Source organism: Vulpes lagopus, chromosome 16 (genome assembly GCF_018345385.1).
Source record: "Vulpes lagopus strain Blue_001 chromosome 16, ASM1834538v1, whole genome shotgun sequence".
In the NCBI taxonomy this organism is placed as follows: domain Eukaryota; kingdom Metazoa; phylum Chordata; class Mammalia; order Carnivora; family Canidae; genus Vulpes; species Vulpes lagopus.
This window is the reverse complement of record NC_054839.1, coordinates 52,101,706-52,123,944: the sequence shown is the minus strand read 5'-3', so window position 1 is coordinate 52,123,944 and position 22,239 is coordinate 52,101,706. Positions and strand designations below refer to the sequence as shown.

The 22,239-nt window shown below is 37.6% G+C and overlaps 1 protein-coding gene and 1 pseudogene across 4 annotated transcripts in view; both read left to right on the top strand.

Annotated features, from left to right (window-relative positions):
• The window catches only part of ELF1 (E74 like ETS transcription factor 1), a 106,985-nt gene that overhangs the window by 46,217 nt on the left and 38,529 nt on the right, over positions 1-22,239 (top strand). For 3 of the 4 annotated variants that reach the window (XM_041731095.1, XM_041731092.1, XM_041731093.1), the window contains exon 2: positions 11,524-11,825. In XM_041731095.1, the coding sequence (XP_041587029.1) occupies positions 11,754-11,825 (72 nt within the window). In that variant the 5' untranslated portion in view covers positions 11,524-11,753. Of the gene's footprint in view, positions 1-10,940; positions 10,963-11,523; positions 11,826-22,239 lie in introns of those variants that run through there. The other variant, XM_041731094.1, reaches the window with a different exon arrangement.
• Positions 17,803-20,193, top strand: LOC121476957 (annotated as a pseudogene).

Below are 22,239 nucleotides of genomic sequence, written 5' to 3'. Positions count from 1 at the left end.
AATAAAATCATCAATGGTTGTTATAAATGTTTAAGAATTAAGTAAAGTAGTACGTATGTTAATGGTAAAACACTTTTTAGGTATGACATATTACTAACAAATTATAACACAAATAAACCTTGTTATGCTGTTTTATAATTTCTGGATGTGTCTTTATGCAGAAGTAGATTTAAAAATCTAATAAGTGTATGGGCGCCTGGCTGGCTCAGTCAGCAGAGTGTGCAACTTTTAATCTCAGGGCTGTGGGGTTGAGCCCCATGTTGGATGTAGAGATTACTTAAAAATAAAATCTTTTAAAAAATCTAATAAGTGCCTATTACATCTATGAAGGTGACTTTAAATTCTTGAACTTTGCAAGAGTAACACAAAGCCATGAAATAGAAAATACCTTTATTAAAGAGCCAGGTTTAATACACTGTCACTTAGTCAACTCCGTGTTTTCACAGGAGCACCTATCTTTTGGATATCTCTGGAAGAAACTCCAGATTCCTTGGATGTTGGTGATAGCAGTCTCTATTAAGTTACTAAGAAATGTGCATTTGTCATGAGTATCCTGTCTTTATTCATTGAGTAACGAAATCAGCATCATCTGTTTAAAATCTTATTTAATAGTAATAACTAAATGACAAGATACAATCATCTGTAGACTCAACTAGTTCACATATTTCAAAGTTTCACTTGTATTCAGATGGATGTAGGGCAGTTTTGATGTTCAGTTGAATAACTTGTAAGAAAGGTTATGTGGTAGTGTCAGTATCCTTTTGAAAATCTTTTTTTCCCTATTTTCTCCCTCTTCCAATCCTTAAACGAAGAATAAAAACTTGAAGTAAATTAGTTAAGTGAATTTTGTTTTAAACAATTTTGCAGCACTCTAGGCAGTTTAAAAACCATGTCGAAAATCTCTATTATAAGTAATTAATGAAGAATTTAAGGAGGGCAGTTTACACACTGGTGCCTGGAAGTTGTCTGTGTAGCAATCAAACAATGGAATGTTTGTTTAAGCTGTTCTCATCATTTTTTGATGGTAGTTACCAGATCCCGTGTATGTTACTTACATTGGGATTTATAATCATAGGGATCATACTCTGTTGTTGCAACTTGATTTGAAAACCTCCAGGAACTTTCTACCTCTTCCCAAATCAAGACTAAATACTACTCTCTGACTTTCGAGACTCCATAATTTGGTTAAGCAAAACCATTACTTTGCTTATTTAAATACATTTTCTACCATTTCCCACTGACACCTCTTAGCTCCTGTCAAGCTGTTAATTGTCTTCAAATTTAGTTTGGTCAGTTTTGATTCTCTGCATTCTTCTGTGTCTCAGCATTCAGACAAGTGCACGTACACTTGCTCACGCATGCTAGACTCTACTTTTTCCTTTTCCTTAGTGTTTTCACATCCTACTACCTTCCTTTAAGATTGACTTTAGGTCCTTCATTGTCTATGAATGTTTATCCATCACCTCTTCTGAAATGGCTGTAGTACTAACCAGCTTTAAGAGCATTTAATTGCATACTACCTTTTCAAGTTCAGTTACTGTCTCTTTTGGTCTTGTTTCCTGAACTAGATTATATAATTCATGGGAACAAGGCCATGTGTTATCTTTTTGTATTTACCAAGGGTACTGAGTTTAGGGAGTTCAGTAAATATTCATCAACTTTTTACCAGTAAGTCAATCAGTAGAAGTATAGTTTCTTTAGAAAATGGATGTTGAAGGATCTTCTGATTAGGTCTGGTTATATATCAGGTAACTGTTTCCTCTCACCTAATGCAAGATGTTGATGCACTTCAATTAACAGTAACTGAAATGGATTCATATGACTTTAAAAATTGAGTGAGCAATTATATAATGAAATATAGAAGGGCCTAAAATTTTAATTATTGTGTATTATAAATCTTCACATTTCTTAGGAATATTTAAAGTTTGCTTCTAAGATATGTACAGTAGGAAGATAAAAGGCTACATGTGGAATTTATAAATATTGCATATCTATATTTTAAGTGTGTATGTTACAGTACTAAGCTCCTGTCCTTCTACTTTCATCTCTCTCATCTTGCGATTTTGTTGTGTGTAGTTTTTTGGTGCTATTGAATTTAGAATCTTAGGTGATTGCCAGATAGCTGAGAGGATGATCATACAAAGAATCCCATTTTTAGGATCTTGATATGGAACACTGGAATTATTTGATTAAATTCAGACTTATTTAAGATAATTTTCTATTTTTTAAAGAAGAAAAGAGATAATGCTATGAAAAACAGTAGATCATTAGGTTATTAGAGGTCTTGTCACATGTGGGGAGCAGGAAGTTTTGTGCACAAGGAATCTTAAAATCCATCAAATTGGTAACTCAGGAAAGGTGAAAATGTTTTGCTTCTCTGGAGTTTATACTCTTTTAATTTTTCTGTAAAGATTTTATTTATTTGACACAGAGAGAATGAGAGCGTGCACACAAGCAGGGGGAGCAACAGGCAAGGGGAGAGGGAAAAGCAGGTTTCCCTCTGAGCAAGAAGCCCAGTGTGGGGCTGGATCCCAGAATCCTGGGATCATGACCTAATCTAGATGCTTAACTGACTGAGCCACTCAGACACCTCTGGAGTTTATACTCTTTTAAATCTATTCCCACTGTGATTTTGAAGAGGACCCTGAAATGCCACAGCTATAAAAGATTGTGATCATCTAAGAAAGATCAGGATTGATCATGTCAGTGAGCACAGAGAGAAGACTGGAAAAGGGTGGTGCATAAAGGATTAGGGTGAAGGAGGATGGGAGCAGGGCTAATTTTGGCTTCTTTAATACTGGGATACGGTTGGGGAGACATGAAGACTATAAAACGCAGAAATGCTGGAATACCTTTCTCTGAGATGAAAGTAAAGAGTAGTAAAATTGTGGCAGAGGTACTCTTAAATTTGATCCGTGGAATAATCCCATTCACTCTTTCAGTCCTTACTCTGTTCAGATAATTCTGTTTTACAAATCTGACCGCCCTGATTTTTCTCATTCCTTTTGCAACAAAGGAAGATCCCCACTTATGGATTTGACATTTTTCCTATAGATAGTGGAGGCCTCTGATTAGTTTTGAGTAAAGAAGTAGGTTGCTGATATTTTTGCTTAAGTGCTCCTGTTTGCTGGATGAAGAACCCCTGGGGGAAGTTAGGATAAAAGTGGGTAAGCTTGGAGGGACAGTGTGTCTATCCTTAAGAGTGAAACTTCTTATGATGATACAGTTTCTTCTAGAAGAGTGTTTTGTGAGAGTTGGAGGGTGGGTTTGTCATGGAGCAGAATCTCCTGGGGGACCTTTAACTATCTATTCCTGGCTTTTCTCCTACAGTCTGGGCTAGATTGAAACACTTCCCGATGGAAAACCTGTTGTGTGTTCAGATGGGAGAACCACTGCTCTAGAGCGCATCTTCTAAGAGGATGAATATATTAACCAGGAGAATAAACAACTACAGAAATGAAACAGAATTTCCCTGCAAGTAGATTCTTGTTTGTTATAGAGAGAACATTTTCAAACTGCCAACTGGTTTTGCTGATAAGCACATTTACACGTTTGTGTTCCCTGGATAGGTGTGTTTTTGTTTCAGGTTTTGGGTGCTGGAGGGAAGAAAGTTCCTTCAGTTTATCTGTATAATAAAAAGCACCAATTAATGACATTTTGATAATTATCACTTTTAACCATTTTGAAAAGGGAAAGGAGTTAAATTTTTTTAGGGCCAAAGTTAAAACAATATCTAATTACTGTTGGATATTTCTCTTTGGTTTTACATTCTCTCGTTTTCAGAATACACTCAACAAAAGGGTTAATCTTAAAGCCACAGGTATTGACAGGTCTAGGTACGCTGTTTTGCAAGGTGCTATGAATGCTGCCTGAATGTAACCTGACACCAGGTAGGCCCAAGTGGCCAAGGATGGAAAGTGGAGAACAATGTGAAAGAACCGGAATTTCAGGTCCAGGCAGTGAGTAATTGCAGCCTGCCCTCTGAGTCCTGGAACTGAACATCTGGGAGTCAGCAAAAAGACGAAAGCTTAGAGAAGTCAGCTTGCTTGGCTTGATCATACTGACTGTGTGTGTGTTTTTACCCTAACATAGCTGAGGTAAGGTGAACTTATTCAGGTCTCCAAGGCCTGCTTTGCATATATCACTAGAAGCCTGACTGAGGTTTTCTATACAAAAAACATCAATTTGGGCATGATTCACACAAAAATAAAATTGTACTTTTGAAAAAAGTTCTGGGTACTTCAGTTCCCCTGTCTTTCCTGGACCCCCTCAAATTGCAATGAAAGATGCTTAGGGCAGGATAGCTATTTACATGTATCCTTTGATGGTAATATACATGTGTTACTTGTCGGATTTCAAGGACATATTTTAAAATTTCTCCTAAATTTTCTTAAATTCCTTGAATATTTGAAATAAATGGTAGGGATATGGCAACTTTTTTTTCTTTCTTTTACTTTTCTTTTTTAAAACATTTTCTTTTTGAATTAAATTATGGGAACCCTGAATGCAGTGGGAATGATTTATTCCTCTTGTGACATTAACTTGTGTTTTTTTAACTTCTGTGTTATATACAAAGTATATGAATTAGGGCTATAGAGTGAGATTTATTTTACAGTTGGTACCTAACTCCTGCTTTTTCTCCCTCCCCTCCTCTCCCCTCCCCCTTCCCCTCCATCCATCTCTTTATTTTCTTCTTTCTTTCTTTCTTTCTTTCTTTCTTTCTTTCTTTCTTTCTTTCTTTCTCTGTCTATCTATCTATCTATCTATCTATCTATCTATCTATCTATCTATCTCAGTAGGAACTAAGAAACTACCCTTGTCTGAGGAAGTTCAAATCTGGTTATTTAACTGTAACTACATTTTGGTGTGTCTTTTAAATCATTTTTTCCATATTCACATTTTTTAAAATGTAAGTGATAAAAATACTGTATTCAAAGAAGTAGCAAGAATAATATTAGTTAAAATTTATTTTAACATATTTTCATGGGCAGCCTGGGTGGCTCAGCGGTTTAGTGCCGCCTTGGGCCTTGGGCATGATCCTGGAGTCCCAAGTCAGGTTCCCTGCATGGAGCCTGCTTCTCCCTCCGCCTGTGTTTCTACGCATACCCCCCCCCCCCCCCCCCCCCCCCCCCCCGTGCTCTCTCTCTCTCTCTCTCTCTGTGTCTCTCATGAATAAATAAAATCTTTTTTAAAAAAGTATTTTCATGAATTATTAGGTTGTGGGAGCTTTTTATAAAAAGGCTTATTAATGTTTTCAGTTTCTAGGCTGAGTGAAGGTAAAGCAAATGGTATGATATGATAGAGTTTGGAAAAGAACAATAATAGTAAAACTTTAAGATTTAGAACAATAATAGAAAAATCTATAAACCCCTCTACTTAAAGTTGTTCCATGTAAAAATATGATTGAAAATGACTTAGCATGTATCAAAGGATACATGGAACAATGTAGAGACCTTTGCTGCAGATCCTTCTACAAGAGATTTCTTCTTTTCCAGATACCCTGCTAAAGAACAATATTGATGACATTCTATTAATGTAGATACAGGGACATGAGTAGAAAATGGAGCTGGGAATTTGGCCTCTTTTGCTTTCTTTGCTATGGTCTTTGTGACCTTGGATAAGTCAGATTGTGCTCGGCCCAGATTCTGTAGCTGGTTAATGAATGTGTTGTTTTAGGTAATCCTTAGATTTTTTTCAGCTCTAAATTGTGTGACTCCACGCTTTTTAGATTGAGAACCAGCTGGCCCTGGGATAATTGGACAGAATTTATCTTGGTACTGCTGATTTATTATTTTCATTTCTTCTGGAAGTTCATGTGTAAAGCGTTCTACTATATTAGAAAACAAATGACGAGGCCTGACTATAGTATATTGCACAGGAATCCCAGTCATTACAGTTTATGGGTTTATTGCTTGCTTCTCATCATATTTGCATAGCTTCTGTTATTTACGCTTTCTTTTCTTACTCGGTTTCCTTTAATTTGTATTGTATTTGTCTAAGGTAATGTTTTTTCTAAATATGCTTGCTTTTCCTATGATTAGTATGTCTATATGTTGAAAAGGACCTTTTTATTAGGTTACCACTTCATATAAAAATACTTACCGTTGGGGATCCCTGGGTGGCGCAGTGGTTTGGCGCTTGCCTTTGGCCCAGGGCGCGATCCTGGAGACCCGGGATCGAATCCCACATCAGGCTCCCGGTGCATGGAGCCTGCTTCTCCCTCTGCCTATGTCTCTGCCTCTCTCTCTCTCTCTCTCTCTCTCTCTCTCTCTCAGTGACTATCATAAATAAATAAAAATTAAAAAAAAAAGGGATCCCTGGGTGGCGCAGCGGTTTGGCGCCTGTCTTTGGCCCAGGGCGCGATCCTGGAGACCCGGGATCGAATCCCACGTCGGGCTCCCGGTGCATGGAGCCTGCTTCTCCCTCTGCCTATGTCTCTGCCTCTCTCTCTCTGTGACTATCATAAATAAAAAAAAAAAAAAAAAAAAAATTAAAAAAAAAAACTTACCGTTCAGATACTTGGCATCTGGGGTTACTACAGGGTTCCAGTCTTTAGATACTTTCAGCTTTATAAACACGTATATATACATAAACATAAGCACTGTCTGAATACTTTATTAAAGGTAATCTTTCAAGCATCACGTTGCTCTAAGCTGGTGTATTTTACCTCTTTTGGGCTAGAATTATTTAATCTAAAACATTTTTGTCATATCTTTTATTTTTATTATTATTATTATTATTTTTATATCTTTTATTTACTAATTTTCATTTTAAGTATAGTAAGTGGTGGCCTGGTAACATCCAAAGGGTAGTGATGATTTGTTTTTAAATATCATTATGAATTAATAGATTTTTAGGCCCCTGTGTTTAAAGCCCTCTTGAAGAAAACTTAAATTTGTGTTCAATCAGGGATCAGGAAAGCAGATAGGAGAAGTACTAAAAACTGATTTTAATTGTGATGTTTTTATGATACTCGTAATATTTTATAATAAATTAAACAAAAATGAACTGAGTTGGTTGTAGTAGCCATCAATGTGGCTGAGGGCTTTGTGTTTACAATCAGTAAATTCATTTTGTTTGGAACAGGGGCATAATGGAACTCTGTGTTAAGGGAAGCTTGCCAGACAGGGTGAGATCCTAGCTTAGAAGCAGCTGGATTTATCAAGTAGGTGCCAAATTTTCAGGCCCTGGAATAGAATTATACTTTTGTTGATAATGGGCTATCTAGTATTCTTTGTTGGAGCAAATAACTGTAGTTAAGGAGACTTCCAGAGAGGATGGAAATGACACTTAAGGAGTAATCAGTTATATGGCTCATTCCTGTTATGCTTCTCTTGCATTGTACTGAGACTATAATGAAGCTAATGTTTATGGAACAAAAGTTATGTGCCAGACATTCTGTACATGGATTTTGCATCCCATCTTCCCAGCATCTATAGATTTTGGTGTTATATATTGTACCTGTTTTAGAGAAAGGAGAGAGCAACACTAAGTAACTTGTCCAAGGTCACAGTGCTGAAGATTCAAACCTAGGTGGTCTGACTCCAGAGCTTGTGTTCTTTTAACTGTTTTTGTTCCTTTATTATTTGACCTTACATCTGCAGCTTATTAGTAATAACAGATTAGGAACCTTATTGTTAAGACCCTCCTGTGGCATGTCTCCTTGAAGAATAAGAATGTGATCCTGACACAGTTAAAAGACATGAGAGCCAGCTTGGGGAGTTTCTACTCTTTGGTGGATGCTCAACTAGATGCATCTCAAAATGGTACAAATATGTTAACTGTTTATGTCTATGTTGGATAAACAATTTTCACTTATATTTTTTCTTATTTCATAAAGAGTAAATGACATTTTGAAAATGAAATAGGTTTGAGAATTTCTAATGAAGCAGAGTGTTCCTGAATATAATACATATAGTTAATGGTTATAATACACATAGTTAATAAAGACCTTCTAGTTTGTTTTAGGGTAAAGCAAAAAAAAAAACAAAAACAAAAACAAAAAAACCCACCTTTTTTCTTTTCAATCTGAGTACCCTATCTTTTTCATACTAGAGCAACTTTGAGGAATAAAATAAGTTCAGTTTGGGACATGTTTTAGACATAATATAGTGACTTTGAGGGGCACTGGTGTGGACTTATCTAATAGTTCAGTGAGTGGATTTGGAAGATCAGGAGCTGAACTCAAGATGGAAATTTATCTATCTGTCTATCTATCTATCTATCTATCTATTTATCTATCTCCATCCCCACCTGGGTGCTGTATAGCATGACCTGAGCATCTGCCTTTGGCTCAGGTCATGATCCTATGGTCGTGAAATCAGTCCCACATCGGGCTTCCCCCCTCACACACAGGGAAGCCTGCTTTTCCCTCTGCCTATGTCTCTACCTCTCTCTCTGTCTCTCATGAATGAATGAATGAATAAATAAATAAGTAAGTAAGAAATCTGTTTCAAACTATTAAAGCACAGCAGATTTGGGTAGAGGCAAGGCTGTGTACTGTTGCCCTGGACAGAGTCCTGATTTAGGAGGTGAGGGATCTCGTTGCGGTTGTGTTAAACTTTTAGATTGTGAGACCTTGGGCACAGGGACTCCGTTTACTCAGGAAAAACCAAATCATTGATCTATGTGTTCAGTCTCCTCTATTACTGAAAAGATTTTCGTGCAATGGGGCTTTGTTATTTAAGTATCCCTAATATGTATGAGTGATACCTCTAGATCCGGAATTGGAAAATTTCTTTCCAAGACCCATCTTGATGGTATAGGCTATGTAACTATGGAGAGAAGGAATGGGAAAGAGAGAAGACAGAGGATCAGATGCCTAACTAGGCCAGCAAAATAATTCTGAAGCTTTTCTTTCACATTTTCAGTATATAAACTTCTATAAGGAAATGATCATAAGCAACCCACTAGAGTGAAGGTGTCTGTTTCAATCCTAAAAGTGTGGCTTAGTGATCATGGACAATCATTTCAGTTTTGGTTTATTACTCTTGATTGTTAGTGTGTATTGGAAGGTGTGGGCATGTTGATTGCTTGTACTTTGAGAGTTTTGAAAAACATTTAATGCATAATAATGTGGAAACACTAGTAAGAAAAGGTATAGGACTGCAGTGGAAAAGAAAGTGAAACTTAACTTTACATAGACGTGTTCACTTTGGACACTGGTAGACTGTCACTTTGTATTTACAAATAAATGGATTTGGAATAGGACTTTTGAAATCTAACATTTACAGAGAAACTTTTGTTACCAGGAAACATCCATTAATTCTGGTTATACTTTCTTACTTGGTTTTTCAAGTTTGGGAATAATGGTTTCCTCTTTAATCAAAAGTACTCGAATCATTCTTGATGAAGTATGTATGTAGAAATAGTTTAACTAATGATAGATTTTTAAGCAATATCTGTCATTAACGTAATCCATTTTATTAAAGATTTTATTTGAGAGAGAGAGAGTGAGACCATCCATACATGAGTGGGGGAGAGGCAGAAGGGGAGAAGCAGACTCCCCAGTGAGCAGGGAGCCAGACGCAGGGCTGGATGCTTAACTCACTAAGCCCCGCTGGTGCCCCAGTATAATCCTTTTTACTATTGCTTTGAACACACAAGTTTGGTAGGTACAGAAGGAATTTTAGACAATGGTTACTTACCCAGAGAGGTTTTGCTCTAACTATCTTGCTTCCTGGCATATTACTTTCGAAATAACAGGTATTTAACATTTATTCATTTGAATTAGGGGGGCATAATTTTCAAATGTAAGACAATGTACAGTTACTGCTAACTTAGTGGACAGTAAGTGCTGTATTTCTGAAGGGAGTGACCCAGATAGATGGAGGTGTAGGGATTTTGGGAAGTTTACAAAAGAAATGGGACTTGAGTATTGACCAGGAAAAATGTGAATGAGTGCTGAGGGGAGAGTTATTCTGAAAATGGAGAATAAGAATTTAAGAAGGGAGTCAAGAATGAATGTAATTTGTATGAAGGAGCATAAGAAGGGGGCACCTGAGTGACTTAGTGTCTGCCTTGTGCTCAGGTCATGATTCCAGGAGGTCATGATCCCAGGGTCCTGCCCTCATCCCTGCCCTTTGCTCAGTTGGGGGGTGTCTGCTTCTCTCTCTCTCTCTGTCCCTCCTCCCTGCATGTATTCTCTCTCTTCCTCCAGGTATGGTGCATTGCTCAAAAACTACCTGAATGTGCTAAAAATAAAAATGCTTTTTTAGTGTTGGAGTTGAACTCATTATTGAAAGAGGTGGTGGGGTAGAGTAGGTGTGGGGGACTGCTGGGTTAGAATTCAGTTTAATCAGTAGAAATACCATACAAATTGAATTCTTAACCCTTATTTTATTTTGATTCCCAGTTAGGAAAATTACAGCTATCCATGATGACCCCTAGAGTTCCGAGTATATAGGGAATCAACTTTACCAAATTTAGGAAATTGAATATTTAATTCCACTGGCACATGCTAGCTTGATTTAAGTTTTCAGGGAAACTAATTGACCAGCTCAGTCAGCTTCATTCCCTAACTTGTCTCTTTAAAACTAAAATTGTAAATGCCTTTTCAAAGAATTAGACATTATTTAATGTGGTTATTTTTATAATCCTTGTCTTTTCATACCATATTTATAGCCATAAACATGAGTATGGTTCAGTATGTCATAACATTGTGATAAACTAAAAATTTTTTCCTTCTACTTTTGTTAGTATGGTAATTTTTTTTTTTTTTAAATAGGCAAACATCTTTGGCAGGCAGTTTTTAAGCATTTCTCCTTCCACTATGAAATTGTTTTCACTCTTAACTTGCGTTTCTGTTTTTCTACTATTGTAAAGTGCAGTTCTTTGCATGTTTTAATTTGCCATGACGTGGTCAAGTACCATTTCCTTCCTGTTGCTTACAAGCCTGTGTTAGAGATAAGGATACATTTCAGTGCATTAAAAAAGAAGCCACTGAAGACAGGCTTAAGCATGGTAAAACATTCTACTTATCAGAAAGCTTTTTAAAGAACAGAAAGAATGGACTTTAATTTCTGCTTATTTTTTAATGCTCTTAAGATAGTACTAAGCTTTAAATGTACTAGACAGATTTAAATTCTTATATATATTAGGCCTAACAAGGATACTGTATGAATGTTTCTCCTAAGGCAAAAATATACAGATGTAATTACTCATGTGGTTTGCTGAATTACTGGCAAGAAGGAAATTGTTTATATGTCCTTTATTGCAATTACAAACTTAGTTATGGCTGTTTTTTTTTTTTTTTTAGTATTTGGTACTTTAACTGTAGTTTAACTGGGTGGGGGGAGGAAGGGCAAATGGCTTCAGTTTCAGAAATGAGAAGTGATTTTATCTTAGGAGGAATGAAATCTTCAAAGAATATATATGTAACTTAAACCTGTTTCATCAGTCATGTTGATTTTGTTTAAAAAATTAACAAAAAATGTATTGGAGACCCTGCCCTCAGTATTTATTTTTATATTCTAAATGAGCATGATTGCTTTTTCCTTCCTAATTTAAGCTTCTGTTTTTCAGGCCAAGAAGTTCTAGAGAAGAAAAATTTCAGAAAAATTGCCTATGTTTGAGTAGACTATCAGTGAACCAAGAAAATTTGAAGCACCATCCCTAAAGAAAACCTGGTATACAGTAACTTCACAGACTTAGCTGCGGGTTTTTTTTACCCAAATTGGTCACTGGATTCTGCTGCCTCATACTTGAACCTGCTTGGAATTTTTCTCATGTGGATCTAAGGGGAATGCTTTATTATGGCTGCTGTTGTCCAACAGAACGACCTAGTATTTGAATTTGCTAGTAACGTCATGGAGGATGAACAACAGGTATGAAACCCAGAGAAAATTGGTTTTTAATACATTTGCTATAATGATTCTTCCATTTGCAACAGAAAATTATTTACTTTAAAATATAGTAGGGGAAACTATTAATGTAAAAATGTAGATATTAAAAATTTGATGGTAATTGTGACCATCTGTTTTAAGTACTCATTAATTTGTTAAGAAAGAATTTAATCCTTAGCTTTGATGTGGAACAAGGAGGTAATAATTTCAAGGTTAAGCTTGTGTTTTTGTAAAATGAGACTCAACACTAAATAAAATACCAGAGTACTTGAGTATTTTGAAAAGATCTAGAGGACATACCAACAAGACATGTAATTGTTTTCTTTCTTTTTTTTTTTTTTTTGGTAATACAGGACTGGGGTTGTATTAGTTGCTTGCAATTCTACAGTGTAAATGTATGTTGTTATTAGTATTTATAATCCTGGGCTGTTTTTTCAAGTGGATGGAAAGATGTTAGTCCCATAATCATGCATCGCTTCAGTCCTAAGCACGTGATTCTGAGGAAGTCATTTAACTTCTCTAGGTCTAGATTGCATCATCTGTTGAATGGGGGACTGAAGAATTTCTAAATTGGCTTTCACTGAGTTATGTTCAGTGATGTTCCATTTACTGTTTCTAGAATGGGAAGAAGATCCAGGAGACATTGAAAGAAGGATCTAAGTTAATCCTAGTCTCTTTGCCCCTCTGCTCTGTCTCCACTTCAGGGGAGAGATGCAAGGGGTTCTTGGGACTTTATAATTCACTTCATTTTAAACAGGTTATGTGGCAATGTAAGATGTAATATGGGAAAAATGTTTTTAGACACAGCATCCTGACAAAAATATTTTGAGGACCTGGAGGTTTAAAGTATGCCTAATGAATTGATTTAGATCCTGAAATAAGCCTAATTCCAAATTTCTAACATTAATAGGCCAATTACAATGTATCAACTTTTATTCTAGAAACATAGTTACAGCAGATAATAAAATTGATACTTTTGGCAGGGCATTATAATTTCTTTGCTGTTTATATTGTCTATTGAGGTGACAGGGTTAAAAATTTATAAGTAAACCTACAAAAGATGAGCATTTGCATTGAGGTACCTTAAAATCAAGATGAGCTTTGGATGGGAAGGAAAAAAGTTTAAGGGAGAGGGTTGCTTGGTCCAAAATAAAAATATATTAATAGGATTTAATCTAGAAACAACAGAAAAGATATTTTAAGAAAGTATTTTGAATTTGTTTCAAAACAGGATATTTCTCTGTACGTTAAGGTTTGAAAACTGTATTACTGTGCAGCCCTCGTAGATGAAAGATTCCAGGCTTGATGTGGTGAGGTTTGTTCTCTGTGTGGCCACACAAGACAGAGCTCTAAGCCACTCACTGGTGTGCTCTAGTATGGTGGCTTTGGCACTCTTCTGACTGTGAGAAATACATTTTACATTATGGTATAGTATTTGTACATGTGTATATTTAGCCTTAAAAATAGTTTTGCACTTGCCCTTGATAGGTGTGGTGTGCTTAGTTTATCTTGGAGAGGTCATTTGATGCCTTTGAATAGATGATGATCTCTTAGCTTAATATCATAATGCACATGCATATTTTTTCTTGTTATTTTTATTAAAATGGGTGTGTGTATATATATATATATATAGGTGTATATATATTAGTTTTGTGCAGGTGTTATTATAAGGACTTTACAAATATTTAACATGTGAGGCAAATACTATTATCCCCATTTTACAATGAGGAAAATGAGACAGAAGTTAAGTGATTCATTTGAAATCATACAGCTAGTCAATAGTGGAATTGCAGTTTGAATGCAAGCAGTTTGACTGTCACTAATGATGTTGGATACCCTTGCATTGAAGTGTGCCAGTATTACTGTATATAATCAGTGTCAAAAATTGGCAGGCCTAGAGTTTTCCAGTCTATGGCTGTGAGCATAGCAAACTTAACTGACTCATAGGGGTAGATCCAGTAGTGTCAGTCTTATTATTAGCATCTTATCTGTGGTTCTACTTCCTTTGTTGTTTGCTTGTTAGATTTGTTTTTGATTTAAAAGTAATAACATCCCAATTATGAAAGAAGGCACCTAACATGAAAATACATAAAAGAGTTCTTTAGCCTTTCCACCTAATCCATTTGTCCCCAGAAGACACTATTATTAACTATTTGATGTTAATATTTTAGAGAGAGACCTGAACCAAAGAGCAACATATGTACATATAAACCTACATAAAGAGATTGTTTTTAAAATGCAAATAAAAGTATGCTAAACCTTTTCTGTGAATTGTTTTCACTTAATGTATTGTAAATATGTATGTATGTATGTATGTATGCTGGCTCTACATCGTTTATTTTTTTCACATGATGGATGGATCATAATTTATTTTACCAGTATTTGATCATGGACAATTATTACCAATATTTTGCTGTTATAAACAATATTGCAGTGAACATTTTCATTTGGGAGGCAGTAGACCTATAGTAATTAAGAGCTCAGATATTGGAGTCAGAACACTTGGGTTTGAATCCTCCTCACTCCACTGCTTATTACTTCTGTGACTTTGGATAGACTACTTAGTCATTCTCTGCCTTGGTTTCCTTATCTGCAAATGAGGATGATAGTACTAAACCCTGTATTATAGGGTTGTTGTGAAAGTGAAATGGGTTATTCTATATAAAGCTCTTAGAACCATGCCCAGTTCTTCTTAGAACCATAATCGTACATGCTCATGTTTGTATCTTTGTATATGCATAATGATTATTTCTGCCTTCAGCTCTAGTATACAATTTTGAATGAATTTTAGAGTTAGCTTCTTAAGTTACATAAAACTGTTGGGATTTTAAATTTTCAAATTTAAAAAGTATTTGTGTCTTTTAAAATAATTACTTGGTTTCAAAAAAAAATAAAATAATTATTTGGGGAGCATCTATCTGGGTGGCTCAGTCAGTTGAGCAAGCGACTCTTTTTTTTTTTTTTTTAAGATTTTATTTTTTTGTGTGAGAGACACAGAGAGAAAGAGAGAGAGAGGCAGAGACACAGGCAGAGGGAGAAGCAGGCTCGATACAGGGAGCCCAACGTGGGACTCGATCCCGGGTCTCCAGGATCACGCCCTGTGCCAAAGGCGATGCTAAACCGCTAAGCTATCCGGGCTGCCCAAGAGCAAGCAACTCTTAATTTTGACTTAGGTCATGATCACAGTCTTGGGATCTGCCCCCACATCAGCCTCTACACTTAATGGGGAGTTTGCTTGAGGATTTTCTCTCTCCCTGTCCCTCTGTCACTCCCATCACTTAGGCATGTACTCTTTCTCCCTCTCTTTCTCTCAATAAATAAATAAATCTTGTAAAAAATAATTCTGTTTTATGATCCTGTATTGGTCTGGTTGGTTCTTTACAAAATCACAGTTGAAGGCACCAGATTAGAATATATTTCCTGTTTTGAGTTATGATCTGTGGTTATAAATGTCATCAAAAGAAGCTGACACCATTAATGTCTAGTTGCCAGCACTCTGATCATTTTCCCTTGTATCAATTTGTACTCTTTTTTAAAAATGATTTTTATTTATTAGAGAAAGAGAGAGTAGGGGGAGAGCCCATAAGCATGGGGGTAGGGGGAGAGGAAGAAGCAGACTCTCTACTGAGCAGAGAGCCTGATGTGGGCCTCAGTCCTGGGACCCTGGGATCATGACCTGAGCTGAAGGCAGACACTTAACCAACTGAGCCACCCAGGCTCCTAATTTGTACTCTTCAAAATTGCGTGGAAGAAGTCCTTTGGCCAGGGATGGGTGTGGGGGGGATGGTAGTGTTGGAAAGGAAACACCAACATTATTGGTGTTGACAAGCCCCTTTTAAGTCTCCTCTTGATGTCTGTTCAAAACTGGGAATATTTGTTGCTGAGAACGAAGCACTTCTGTGCTGGAGGGCACCACCATCAGTATTGGATTGCAGTATGTACTTTTATTTGAAGGTGCCTTGGTTTGACCTTATTAAGCAGGTGTGTTTGCCTGGGGGAATGAATGAGAATAAGAAGAAGTCTGAAGGCTGTGGATACAAGTTTTTAAAGAGAAGGAAACTTGACTGTATGCTCATATAGTCCAGAAGTTAATGAAAAACAGCTGGTAGTTTAATGCATTTTGTAATTTTCACGTATCATTACAATATATGTCTTTTCAGTTGTTGGTCCTAAAAGTAGAACCTAGCAAATCATAGTTTTTTATGCTTAACACACTTGGTTCACTAGGGAGTAGCTTGATGACAAGCATGGGAAAGTGAAACAAATACTTTTATAGAATCCTATCACAATATAAGAAGGTGGGAATGTCTGGGTGGCTCAGTGGTTGAATCTGCCTTTGGCTCATGCCATGATCCAGGGTCTGAGGACTGATTCCCGCATTAGGCTCCCTGCGAAGAGCCTGTTTCTCCCTCTGCCTATGTCTCTGCCTCTCTCTTGGTGTCTCTCATAAATAAATGTAATCTTTAAAAAAAAAACAAACAGGGGATCCCTGGGTGGCGCAGCGGTTTGGCGCCTGCCTTTGGCCCAGGGCACGATCCTGGAGACCTGGGATCGAATCCCACATCAGGCTCCCGGTGCATGGAGCCTGCTTCTCCCTCCGCCTGTGTCTCTGCCTCTCTCTCTCTCTCTATGACTATCAAAAATAAATAAAAAATTAAAAAAAAAAAAAGAAAGTCTAAAAAAAAAACAAAAAAAACCAAACAAACCAATATAAGAAGGTGGTCTTATGACATTCCTTCTTAGGATAAAACTGGTTTGCTCTGTTGATCCTTAGAGACTAAAGAGGAAAACAGTGCCTTGTTGTCTAATGAGATACCCGATAACTCACGCAGTGATTGAGAATCACTGCATTGCAACTTTGGGAAAGCTTCACTCTAGTAGAAGTTACATTAGAACTGCATTTTGCAGGAAGGCCCAGTTTATCCAACAGATTGAAGGAGCAGAAGTGTTCTGGAACAGTAGAATGTACCAAAACTTTTGATGGATTTTTCTTGACTATGTAGTCAATCTAACCACCTTAACTTAAGGTTAGAGGTTTTCATAGTGTTTTTCATGCTCTTTCTTTTTTGTACTACATTAATTTTGCCAGCCTACTGTGTAATTTCCCCAAGTCCCTTCCTGCTTGATCTCCCACATTCATACCTGTTGACTATTTAAGTTCTAATCTCTTTTAAGATTTTAGACAAAACCTACTTGTTCCAGGAATTTATCCTAAAATCAATATTTTCAAGAATTAACAAAGTTTATCCTGTTATTTCTATATCACTTATTGTCACACATATGCCATGTTAAATTTTCATATATACATTACGATTTTCTCAGATAAGTGCTAATCACTTAAAGAAAGGGATTATTTCCCCCTCCCCCTTAGTATCTTCCAAAGTGTTTAACATCGTTCAGAATACCTTTATCTGTTGAGTCCTTAAAGATTTTCTTCCTCCTCTTAATCCTGTTGGTAAAATGATGTGGGATAAGTATATGCTTAGTTATAGCCGTTACAACATCAGAGGACTTTTAGAATGAGAGGTAATGTTCTGCCCCAAACTTTCTCAACTACAGTATATATTTTTCTGGGACCTATTTGTCCACATTCTCATTTAGTGCGTTGGCAGTGTGGCCATATCACCACAATTCCAAGACCAGAAAGAAATTTTCATGGAGTGTTTTTTCTGTTATGTATGTAGAACTATTCTATTGTACCACCTCAGATAACTTTCAAAAATTATCATTGAAATTATAAGTAAGTAAATTCCCATATAGAGTTTTTCTGTTTCTTGGGAGACTCCTTCAAGCTGCAGAGGGAGTTTTTGACATGGTTGTATCTTGAGAATGGGGTTAAATTTTGTAGATTGGGAAAATACTCGTAAGAATATAGATCATGGCAACTGGCCATTTTTTTTTTTTTTTTTTTTTTTTTTTAGCATTTAGCAATTCTCTTAGGTCAGGGATTAAGTGTACCTTAAAAATAGAATAGAAGGAATGAATTGAAATGTTTTGTGTGTAACTTATTCAGTACTAGTATTGTGGAGGGCAGGAAGTTGGAATAGTGATACTAACCTGTACATGGACACAGAGAATTCTGTTACGTACACACAATTCCAGCTTACATGGACCAATCTACCTGTTCCTGTTGCCTTCTTTTTTAGTCTTGACAGATTAGATTTATCAGATCCATTAAAAGTTTGGTCTCCTGGAAAATTAACATACAGAGGTTGCTTGTTTCTTTTGTTCACATTTGGAACCTTCATCAAAGGGGTTATGCCATAGAGCCCATAGTATAAGCCTGCTTATATTTGGGAAAAGTCAGATTCTGGTTATTTTGGATGTTTTGTTTTGTTTTGTTTTGTTTTGTTGAGAGACCTGGTGAGTGGGTCAGGGGCAGAGGATGAAAGGGAGAGAGAAAGAATCTTAAGCAGGCTGCATGCCTAGCATGGAGCCTGATGTGGGGCTCAATCTCAAAACGCCGAGGTCTTGATCTGAGCTGAAATCAAGAGTTGGATGCTTAATTGAGCCATCCAGGTGCCCTGGAAAAAGTCTGACTTTGAATAGGCCTGAGCCCTCTTCAGGTTATGTGAAGAGACAACCCTGCCTATGACCTAGTGTTTGGCATGGCTTATCTCCCTGCCCACTATTGGTGGTGAGGAAGCTGATGGTTATTATGAAGGAGGAGGAAGAACTTACTGTTGTTTTCTTTTACAGTCTAAGTGTCCCGCACCAGGCCCTGTGACAATGTGTTTAAAATGAATATAGATGAGTGGCCCAATCTGAGTCCTGGCCCCTGGTCTTCCTCCCCAAACAGCATGAACTTCACCACCCACTCCATCTTCTCCACCTATTAGTCTCTGAGCTCTGTGTAATCGCCCAACCACCACATCCCTCTGGTCAACAGTGTAGCCACCAGCATCTGTGCAGGTGCCTGGGGGCTCAGGCTCCTGGGTCTCTCCACCAGCTAATGGGATAAATAGGGTTCCAGAAGCCAGGTCACCAGGATGGCTAGGGTCCTGACAGACATAGGGGGCATCCAGGGTGGAGCAGGAGACCATGCAAGACCTGAATTAACACCTGGCCTCCTACATGGAGAGAGTAAGGAGCCTGCAGGCTGATAATCAGAGACTGGAGATAAAAAGCTGGGAATACCTGGAGAGGAAGGGACCCTAGATCAGAGACTGGGGCATTACTTCAAGACCCATCAAGAAGCTGAGGGCTCAGATCTTTGCAAAATCTGTGGACAATGCCTACATCGTTCTGCAGATTGACAATGCCCATCTTGCTTCTGATAACTTTAGAATCGAGAATGAGATGGAGCTGGCCATGTTCCACTCTGTGGAGAGTGCTATCCACAGGCTCCAAAAGGTCATTAGTGACACCATTTTCATTCGGCTGCAGCTCGAGACAGAGATCTAGGTTCTCAGAGAGCTACTCTTCATGAAGAACCATGAGGAGGAAGTAAAGGTCTATAAAACCAAATTGCCAACTCTGTATTGACCGTGAAGTTGGATGCCTCTAAATCTCAGGACCTCAGCAAGATCATGGCGGACATCTGGGCCCAGTATGATAAGCTGGCTCAGAACTGAGGGGAGCTGAACAAGTATTGGTCTCAGCAGATTGAGGAAAGCACCACAGTGATTACCTCGCCAACTGCTGAGGTAGGAGTAGCTGAGATGACCCTCACAGAGCTGAGATGTATGGCCCAGTCCTTAGAGATCAGCCTGAGGGAGGTGGAGGCCCATAATACAATGCAGATGGAGCAGTTCAGTGGGGTCCTGCTGTACCTGGAGCCAGAGCTGTCCCAGACCTGGGCAGAGAGGCAGCTCTAGATGTAGGAATATGAGGCCTTGCTTAATGTCAAGGTTAAGTTGGAGACTGAGCTCTCCACCTGTCACCTGGTGGAAGATAGAGAGGATTTCAGTCTTGGTGATGCCCTGAACAGCAGCAACCCTTTGCAAATTGTCCAAAAGACCACAACCCACTGGATTATGGACAACAAAGTGGTATCTGAGACCAGTGACACCACCTTTCTGAGGGATTGAGGCAGGAGAGAAGCAAGGTACCCTTTGAGGAGCAGAAGGCAAATTAAAAGTTGAGAGGTAAAAAACGAAAAAATGACTATGGGTGAGATCATTGCATAGGGTAGGAGGACATAGACTTAGAGGAGCTCCAGAAACATTCAGTGGTTTATTTTAGTAACTAGAGTTTACTGAGCATCTTATTCTGTGCACTGTGCCATGCGCTTTACAAGGATTACCCTATTTAATTCTTAAAACAATTTTATAAAGTAGGTAGTTTAATTCCTACTTTATGGAAGAGTCAAGTGAGGCTTAGAGAAGGAAGGCAGCTGGCTTGCAAGTGATAAAACTGTGAACTGTCATTCAGCTTGTGCCTTCAACTGTATTTGAGTAATGTCAGTTACCAAGGCTTGCAAGTGGTGAAAGAGTGGTTTTAAATATGGAAGAATTATTATCCTTGCATATATGATTTTAGCAAAAACAAAATGTTAATGCTAGTTAATTTGTTAACATAGTTGCAAGTTGACAGTTTTTGTGCCTTAATAACCTGTGTACACTTGAAAAAGAAAACCAGCTTTATTGGGATATATATATATATATATATATATATATATATACCATAAATTCAACTATTTAGACCGCAGTTCAGTGATTTTTAGTATATAAACAGAGTTGTGTATCCATCACCATAATCAATATTGGAACATTTTTGTTACCCCAGAAAGAAACCTGTACCCAATAGCAGTTATGCCCTATTTCTGCCCAATCCCTATACCTTGACAACCACTAGTCTATTATTGTCCCTGTGTATTTACCTATTCTGGAACATTTTGTATACTTTGAATCATGCAGTATGTGGCTGACTTCTTTTTTACTTAAGTATAACTGTTTTCAAGGTTCATCCATGTTGTAGCATGTATCAGAACTTTGTTCTTTTGTTGCTGAATAATATTCCATTGTCTGGGTATACTGCATTGTATATATCCATTCTGTGTGTTTTTCAAAAGAATAGTAGTTTTTAAAAGATTTTATTTATTTATATAACAGACTGTGTGAGCACAAGCAGGGGGAGCAGCAGGCAGAGGGAGAGGGAGAAGTAGGTTTCCCATTGAGCAGGGAGCCTGATACGGGATCCCAGGACCCTGGGATCATGACCTGAGCCAAAGACAGAGGCACCAGTTAAACAACTGAGCCACCCAGGTGCCCCAAGAATAGCATTTTTTTTTTAAATGAAGTTCCTGTTGGTCAGTTTTGTGTCAGGGATGAAATTGGTGATTTTTGTTCTCCCAGAAGTACTCAGTCACCCAGAGCAGCCTCGCTGGATGAATAAGGCAATAGTACCTCTTTGATGTAGCTCAGTTTAGCTACTGATCTTGAGAATTTTTGCCTCCTTTCTGTTTTACTTAACACATAACACACAAAGGATAATAAATCATTATATGAACAGATAGTGTTACTGGATTATTGGCCTTTTTTTTTCTTTCTTTTTCTTTTTTTAAAGATTTATGTATTTATTTATGATAGACACAAAGAGAGAGAGAGAGAGAGAGAGGCAGAAACACAGGCAGAGAGAGAAGCAGGCTCCATGCCGGGAGCCCGACGCGGGACTCGATCCCGGGACTCCAGGATCAGGCCCTGGGCCAAAGGCAGGTGCCAAACCGCTGAGCCACCCAGGGATCCCCGGCCTTTTTTTTCTTAAGCCAGAGTCACCCTCAACCCTCTTTTGAGAATAATGGTGAAGGTAATGTCCTTCGATTTACTAAAGTAGAAAGAAAACTGATTATTAACTCGTTTGTCAGAGTGTGAATTTAACAAAGTGATGTCCCCAAGTAATGTTCATAGATTTGATATGCCTAATATTAAGTAAATTAGAATATAGACAGAGTTCTTTCTTTCTTTCTTTCTTTCCACAGTAACCAAAATTCTCAATATTAGGCAGTTCTTTTTTTTTTTTTTTTGGACAGAATTTTAATGTAATGACTGGCAATATATCCATGGACTTAGCTGTTTCATCTGTTCCCACCTAATGAGATGTTGAGAAAAAGAGCTCTGAACATGCGAGGTGCTGGATCAGGAAGTCCAGTCACCCTGAATTGTGGGATAGGGCCTGGAGTGAGGGAAGGAGAATTTTTCTCTCCTAAGGTGGAACTTTAGGTAACAATTTAAAGATTTATTATAGTTTGTAGTTTTGTATGACTCTGCACTTCTGTCAATTCCACTTTATTTCCTGGTATGGGAAAAAACAAAATTGAGTTTTTAGGAAAACCTTGCAGTTACTTTAGGAAAGCAACTAAAGGGAAGCTCAAGTAACTAGTAGCTCCTCCCCGCATTCCCTGCCCTGACATGGAAGCACATTCAGAAATAATTTGGGATTGAAGATTTACCTGGGA